The sequence below is a fragment of the Plectropomus leopardus genome, chromosome 18 (genome assembly GCF_026936395.1).
Source record: "Plectropomus leopardus strain MGB_pleo_1.0 chromosome 18, ASM2693639v1, whole genome shotgun sequence".
Lineage (NCBI taxonomy): Eukaryota > Metazoa > Chordata > Actinopteri > Perciformes > Serranidae > Plectropomus > Plectropomus leopardus.
In genome coordinates, this window is record NC_142193.1 from 26,599,116 (window position 1) to 26,607,541 (window position 8,426).

Here is an 8,426-nt window from a genome sequence, read left to right on the forward strand (position 1 = left end):
AATAAGAAGCAGCGTTGTTTAATTAGACTGTACATCTCATTGTAAAGAAAGTAGTAGGCCTAAGTATTATAGTCTTTCGAAGGATTTTGTGATCACAAAAATGTAACAAAAATTCAGCCAATCCCTGTGAATTCTGCACGACCTTGCGATTTTGTCCAATCATAGCAACTTTACTGCTAATATAACTATTTAAAACGGGTAACGTGTGTAAAATATCATCATACCCGATGGTTATTTACTGGTTTAACAACATTTGAGACATTTTTCCATCAGTGTGAGATTAACGTCATGTCAGATGTTAACGGCTGCTGCAGGGCTTCTGCACAACGGCAAAATAAGAGTAGTGATTAGATTACTTTCGTTGTGTTAGCTTGTGGTAATCGTAAAGCACAAATTCTAGTCTGGACCAAAGAGGTGGCTGATTAACAAACCGACACTGGCTTTTCTAGAGGGCATGCTTGATAAAAAAAATCCTGTTTAAGATGTCTACAAAGCAATCGACCATGTTCCTTTTGATCAATGAACGGTGTAAAAAACAGATCCTTATGAACAAACATTTAAATTCAGACGTGTTTTCTGCTTGACCCTCGCTCTGACCTCTTCACCCTGCAGAAATCCTACCTATGTGTTCATCAGTGTCTCACTGACATCTCTGGGGAAGGTCGACCATGGATCTATTCAATCTATTCTGCCGTTATGTCACCGAGAGGAAATGATGAGACGAGGGGTCAGAGGTCATTGCCAAAAGTAGATGCTGCACACAAATGTGTCAGAGTGTGTATTCATTAAAAACCTGACTCAGTACTTCAGAGAGATCCCCAACAGCCCCCTGCTCTGTAAAACAGGAAATTAAAGCAGCGCTCTGAGGCTGCAGTGCGCTGAGGAATAGTTATACAGGCTTCAAGACATTACGCTAATGCTTAACGGAAGCTGGATCCAGTTTGTTATATATTTGTTATATTTAGAGCATGGACTTAATAACTGTTTATTTTGGAGAAGCAGTTTTAAAGATTGATTAATTCTTTTTTAGGTTTTCAAAAAAAAAATGCTCACGAATAGCTGCATAAGTTTTTAATAAAAAAAAGAAAGAATTCAAATTATTCCTTGTACATTTTAATTTCTGATAACCAAACTATGGCTATAACTGTCATTTTAATATTTTCCGCTGTTATCTAAGGCTACATGTCAGCCTCATCTTCAGTTTCGTGGCCTTTGCTCCTCCTAAAACAAGACAAAGCTGTAAACAAGTGTCAAATTAACTCCGACTCAACGCCTCCTCACCCGGTGCTGTTGTCATGCATGTTACTGTCATACATTCTCCAATAATGAGACTTATGACTTCCACTGAAAGACTATTTTTCATCTAAGAAAGTTCTTTGTAAATCTTAAAAAGTACAAGTTTATAACTGTATAGAAAGTGTATTTTTTCTAATTAGCTGCTGACTCAATGATATCCATTTTCCAACCTGCTCTATTCCCAATGCTCTACTTTATATGAGTCTGTCTTTCTTTCAAACTGGCCATTAAGGAATAATTCCCTTTAAAATGAAAATGTAGTTGTTAACTATTGATCCACGTCAGTCAAACTGAAGTCTGTGTGAAAACTAAAAGCAGGATGAGTTAGGTTAATCTAACTTTTCCTGCAAACTATGAAAAATAACGGGACCCTACTTTGACAGCTCCAAAAGATTCATGAAATGTCCGTATGGGTGACAGCATAGGTCCATAGTTGTTTTCCATCTTTTCTTCCACACTGAATAGTCATTATAATATATTTTTTACACATTATAGTAATTGTATTGAGGTGTATTATTATGGTCCATTTCTTGAATTTATTTGGTCAGGCACAAAGAGACCTTGAGGTCAGAGGTCTAGGGATGGTCAAGCCTGGGAGTCCAGTGTGAAGAATACTGGAGCCAGGTTAAGAATAACATGGGATGAGGCTCCCTCCAAAAAAGGATATATTTGTGGGGTCTTGTGATTGATTACAGCAGGTGAAGAGTTGTTTTACTGAAGAATGTATTGATGCCTGAACCTATATAAGAGACTTGCATGAGCTGTAAGACAGAGAGATTCGTATTGGTCCTGAATCCTCTCACAGGCAGACCATGGTGCCTGGTGGATGCTGAACTTCGTTGTAATAAACTTATTCTTATGCAACCAAGTCGGTGTCAGCGGAGGTTTCTACATCATCTACACATCACTGCTATTTAATAAACAACAGCATATGTAAAAATATGTTACAAAAAAAATAAACATAAAATAAATACATTTTTCAGCACTTTTTAGGACTTTTTTCTTATTTTCAGGTAATTTTCTTACCTGAAAATAAGAACTGTAACTCATTTCTGGGTCATTTCATGTTAAGTAGCTCATTTTCCTCTCCCCGTGTGTTTGAAAAAAATCAAAACAATTTGCTAAGGTTTCAGAGGGTTAAAATGACAGTATTTGTTAATGGAGTCTGTCTTTGAAGAGAGCATATCTTTTACCATGAGGACAGTTTCCCGTCAAAAAGTTTGTTTGGGAAATACTGAGCATTCGAATGGATAACAAAGACTTGGATTATATTGCACAAGTTGTGTTAGGAGATTGTAAACAGATGTTTTGATATAGTTTTAACGTGGACTCCTTTGACTTAAATTCATTAAGAACTTTCTCAGTTTTGGGATTTTTCATTCACTGTGGAGGCATTTGAGAAAAACAAAGCTTTCTTTAGAAATTTAACATAAGTATTTGATATACAAATGGTCATTTGGGGATTGAGGTATTCCTTAAAGTTTCACCTTCCCTCCTTCAGCTCACCTATAAACCCTTCTTTTGACCTTATACTCTATTTTGTTCCTCCTGAGTTCTCCTGACCCCACAGTTTCCCTGTTTCCTCAGCCAATAAAGTTTGTTCACTTCAAATCACCCCACACCACCGTGCAACCAACCCTCCTCTGATATTACATCTCTCTTTGCTCTTAACCTCTGTACTCACTCCAACTGGTTTAAATAGCAGGACCAGCTGGCCTCATCGCTATATCCAGAGCCTCTTTATCTGTGCACACTGGGTTTAGGGTTGCACACACCTTTCACACAAACACACTACCACATGCACAAGAGTTATTCAGGGTTGATTAACAGGATTTGTAAAGGACTAAAATCTTACTTGAGCCCATCATATTGTATTCTGTTCTCAATCTATGGAATCGCATTTATTCGGCTTTACAAAAATACTGGATGTAATACTTGTATTGGCCAGAAGGCGGGGACATGCACCACTTTAAAATAGAGGCAACCCTGTCTGACTGGTGCGCCCACATGTTTCCGATCACTGCATCAGCTGTTTACTTACTGCAGCATATATATTCACATCGCAGAACTGAAACACAAAAGCAAAATAACGATACACGTGCTGCGACTTTCTAAAGAAAAGAGAAGAAAAGACAGAGGAACATTTTCCTTGTGGATAAAACTTTGTCCATTCACTGGAAAATAATTTACACCTAACAGGATGATAGCAATTAATTGGTTAATGATCAATTAATGGGTGGTTAAAAAATGAATGTGAAATCTAATCAATAGCATATAGTTTGCGCCCCATCTGTTTCTACAAACCAGGACCAGGATGACCACCAGCTACTGTATGTAATATACTGACTATACATAAGTATCTCATACAGCCCCAGTTCAAAAATCCCAAATTATCCCTTTAAGCAAGTCAAGCAAAAGCTACAAGTCAGTGCAAAAAAAACAAGGATTTATACATATGTGAATAAATTCATGCATGTGCATCCTTGAGGACATAAGAAAAAAACAAAGTGGACCCACACTGAAACATTTATCCATCGAGTTACTCGAAAAACGGGTGTACTTTTTTACCAGCTACAAACAGGCTTTAGTCCTTACATCTAAATCCAGTTTTAAAATAAAGACTGTCCTCCGCAGCCTGCTTGAGAGGACAGAAAAAGTATCTTCCACTCTAATGAGTGCATATTTATACTTGCTCACCCACGTCTTATTGTTTAGCTCAAGTTTAAGGTCAACTTTAGTGTTTAGGCCTCTTTTTAAGAAGTGCACTTCACTGAGATACAAATGTAAACAATGTTTTTCTCTAGTTTGAGAGTCTGTGTCTGTGTGTGTGTGTTTAAGTAAGCCCACTCCTGTGTGTGTACATTTGGAAGACAGCACTTGCTGTTTATAATGAGGTAATGGGACGGGAGACCTAGTATGTCTGAAATGTAAACTCTAGCAGCAGCGAGCAGCTCCACACATACTGGAAAAACCCCCTGCACACAAACACCCTTTCTCTCTTTGATTCTTTGTATCTTTAAACAGTTAAACACACAAAACAGCCCCTAGTTGTGTTCAATAGACAAATGTAAAAAAAATGGGATCAATGAGTTTTGGAAACTTTTACCAACATGTCTTTGCATGAGCTTCAGTTTGAGTGTAAAAGCTGTCACTTACCTTCCTTCCTCTTTCTGACAGGCGGCAGGGTGGGGGCGGGCTGAAGGGACAACTCTTGCAGCTCATTGGCCACAGCTTCACTCTGAGGGCTGCGGATGAGGGCACCTGCATCTGGTCTCTCCCCAAACTTGGTCTCCATGGTTACCAGGGATCCAGAGTGAGGCAGACAGACCTAGGAAGTGAAGAAGCACATAGACACACACTTGGGATGGTGTAAACAAAGTCTCAGACCAAGTTTCAGAGCCGCATGTACCACAAACACCTAAAAATACTGTGCTGCCTCACAGCATAAAGCCTCTTTTAATTTATATATTCTGTCTGTATCTCTCCCTCCATGCTCCCCTGTTTTACACCCGTCACACACGCCACCGTCTCTCTTTCCCTCCAACTCTCTCTCTGTAAATGACTCATTTCTGGTTATATGAGCCTGTAGTTAACAGTGAAGACATAACAGAGGTAACAGACACCCAGCATTGACAATGGGTTGGCCACTCACGTTGTTATGGCAACTCACCATAAACTGGGAGAGCTGCTGAACAGCAGGGCCAATGAGCTGCTGTGTTAAAAAAAAAAAAAAAAAACACTCTCTGTGGCAACACATTACATAATCAGCCTCTGGCCACTCATCGAGGAAAGGTAACCCGGATGACCAAATACACGCACGCACACACACACACACACACACACACACACAGAAAATGTCTAAGAGGCCATGTATAACATTTTAACTATGGTTGTGCTGCAGCCGATATTTTAAGGTCAGATTCTTTTTACATTGAACGATACCTTTGCAGTTTTACGAAATATGGCCTTTTCGAATTACCTGGAATACCACCTCATTTTTTTTATATTCGCAGTTTCAATTTGCACAATTTGAAGGTTAACGGAAACCCGCCTTGTGCCATCAAAGCGGTGCAGCTGTTACTTTCAGCCCACCAAAAGCAGCTCTGCAAATCATTTGAAACCCTTACTCAAAGTAATATAAACAATGCCACAGCCTGACACATGGGTTTGATTTCATGGCAGATGACCTTGTTGACACTGACAGAGACTCATCACAAAGACTTGCCCGTCACGCTCTGAGATGCATCTACTGTAATGAGAGACTAAGCAGTAAGACAGAAGTGACAGCGGCTTAATTTTAGCTCCAGAATACACCCAGTGTGTTTGTGCTGGAATGTAAACAACGAATTGAGCGCAGGCTATTCAAACAGTTGCATTTATGTCAACTCAGACTTGACCTGGTTTTCCACAGTATCACGAATAGTAAAGCAGGTGCTCAAAAAGCAGAGGAACGGCCTCACAAGTTAACTGCATGTGTAAATTACTCTTGAGATGAGTATAGTGGAAATCCATCATGATTTAGGCGAGTTAAAATTCATAATTATTGTCTGAGCAGCCGCCTTTTGCGGATTATCAATGGAAAAATGAAGACTGACAAGTAGAAAGCAGCAGATAAACATACCTGCTCTTTATTTCCTGTTAAAGCAGCACCTGCAGGTTTCCTTCTCACTGGATCCACTTATACTGAAAACAAAGTGAGAGGAAAAAAAACGGAATATATGACAAATGAAAAAGGAACTGTTGTTCAATTTATGTATAGCATACAATGCAGGCACATAAAATGTAACATGTCAGTGGCGATGAAGATGATTAATCAACTGTATGTTCAAAGGTTTAACCTGATGTACTGCAACAATAATTCGGCTTACAGGGAGAGTCCATCCACCTGGACCACGACAAGGGGCCCAGAGGAAAGAAAACGTCACTCTAACCTCTTTAGTTTCTGAAAGCTCACCTCCGAAGTGCAGAGCAGCAGCCTATCAGGAGGAAAACGTTAAAGAAGCTCTACACCAGGACAGAGGCAGAGACAATCTGAGAACAAGTCGCTGTGGAAACAGGTGGAGTATTTAAAAACTAGAGTTATCACCTCATGGATGTATGCCGCTGCAAAGTTTACATCCGTGCCTATCCAGACTCATCAGTAGCCATGACAATGGACCTTTCCTCAGATATAAATGTTGCTGCAAAGAAGCTACATATACTGAAACATGGAAGCTTCAGACACATCTCCATCCAGGCAGCACAGAAGATCTGTACAATCAGATTCAGCCGACTTTATCAAACACAGTCAGCGGCAGCATTTAAACATCACCAAGTCAATGGCAACAGATTAACTGCTGGACAACCTGAGCAAGCACAGCAAGCATGTATGTCACTGCTTATGGGCCTAAAGTCATAAAGTGAAGTGCAGAAAAGTGGAATTCATCACTATAGTACAGCATATGTGTGTGTGTGTGTGTGTGTGTGTGTGTGTGTGTGTGTGTGTGTTTGAAAACCTCCTGAACTGTGAAAGGAATATTAAATGGTGGGTTTCAGCTGGTACAACACACAGACACTTTAATCACCACCAGTCAATAAGCTAATTTCTTTCTTTCTTCTTGCACTACCATATACATTTGCACTACTATAACTTTGCCTTGTCTATTTTTAATGTGTCATTGTTTGTATTGTACAGTTTTTATTTATCTCTTTTTAAATATATATATATTTATGTCTACTCTCTGTCACAGAGAGTTGAGAGTAACGCAATTTCAATCCTCTGTTTGTCTTGTACATACTGCAGAATTGACAATAAAGCTGACTTTGACTTTGACTTTGGTTGCAATTTGCAATCCTCATTGCTAGATACTGATAAATCCCCCTAAATCCTGCACATTGTATCTTTAAACTGCACTTTTGCTACTAAACGAAATAATAAATGTCCTCCATATGGGACACAGTGTTGTTAAATAGTGACCTTTTGAATGAATTAAGCCTGATGCAAGTATTTGGGAAACCCTGGGTATCAGTTAAATCAACGCAGCTGCAGCTGTCAACATGAGTTTGAGTCTGCTCTGTTGTAGAGACGTACCTTGGTATTATCTTTGTCCCCGGTGTCCATGCTGCTGTCAGCTCAAATGGAGACAAACAAAAGACGAGCAGAGTGTTTGGGTTGTCCGGACAGGCTGACAAGTTCGTGCGATACACATTGTGAAATCAACCAGGATGACAAAAACATAATTCCCTGCTCAAACTTTCAAAATACAAGTCTTACTGTTACCATATTAGGAAAGAAATGTTTCAAAAATATCGCTTACAAGAGTTTCGAGAGGAAAACCGTCCAACCTCCGGTGTTTTTGTGTCTCTGTGTGAAACGCAGCATCTTTGAGACTTCCTGGAGGACACTAAACCGAGCGCGAGCCGCGACAAAGTCCCCTAAACGAGGGTCCAGACCGACCACACAACCTGTCTTATTTGTTTGTCTCATTAAGACCTACTTGATGAGATAAAAGAAGTGGACACACAAATATAAAGTGTCCATTTTATGTCTGTGGGAGTGGCACCTCTCTGCTGCCGCGCGCTTCTTGGCTCGAGAGTGAAAGGTTCACGTCACACGCACCTGTCCTGACAAACATTCACCTTTATGACATTTAGTTTGTAACTTAGCAAAGATATTTAGCACTGTTGCTTGCAGATTTTGGAAAGACCTATCCCGGTATATTCTCGAAAACACTGACTTTTTTTTTTTACAATAATATATTTTGTAATAAATTAATAATAATAAAGAGTTCTTGTGTAATTTTAAATTGTTTTAAGCCTGATTGTCCCCTCATATCGTGCATATCATGGTACACACACGTTGCTACTGAGAAATTCAATGGGATATGTCAAACCACGTTGTTTCCTCATATTCTAAATACTTCAGCAGTGGCAGTAAAGTGTGGGCTAATAAAGCCTGTTATTAATAATGTCTTGTAATACTTTATAATAGTAGGCCTGATAATTAATCTAAGGGACTGTACTTTATTTATTTGAATGAAAATGGGTTCTATGGTATCAGTGAGTCTCCCCTTGCCCATTTTATGCTAGTGCCATGCAATTTTTGATCAAATAAAATAAAAATGATATAGGACTGCTTGCAGTCTAATAAT

The 8,426-nt window shown here is 39.3% G+C and overlaps 1 protein-coding gene across 4 annotated transcripts in view; it reads right to left on the bottom strand.

The window, feature by feature from the left end:
• Positions 1-7,860, bottom strand: part of LOC121956816 (myocardin-related transcription factor A-like) — a 45,173-nt gene extending 37,313 nt beyond the window's left edge. The window contains exons 1-4 of one of the 4 annotated variants that reach the window (XM_042505209.2): positions 7,593-7,860; positions 7,367-7,407; positions 5,918-5,979; positions 4,453-4,624 (exon numbers count right to left, since the gene is read on the bottom strand). In XM_042505209.2, the coding sequence (XP_042361143.2) occupies positions 4,453-4,591 (139 nt within the window). In that variant the 5' untranslated portion in view covers positions 4,592-4,624; positions 5,918-5,979; positions 7,367-7,407; positions 7,593-7,860. Of the gene's footprint in view, positions 1-4,452; positions 4,655-5,917; positions 5,980-7,366 lie in introns of all 4 variants that reach the window. The other 3 variants (XM_042505208.2, XM_088091281.1, XM_088091280.1) reach the window with 3 other exon arrangements.
• Positions 7,861-8,426: the final 566 nt, after the last annotated feature.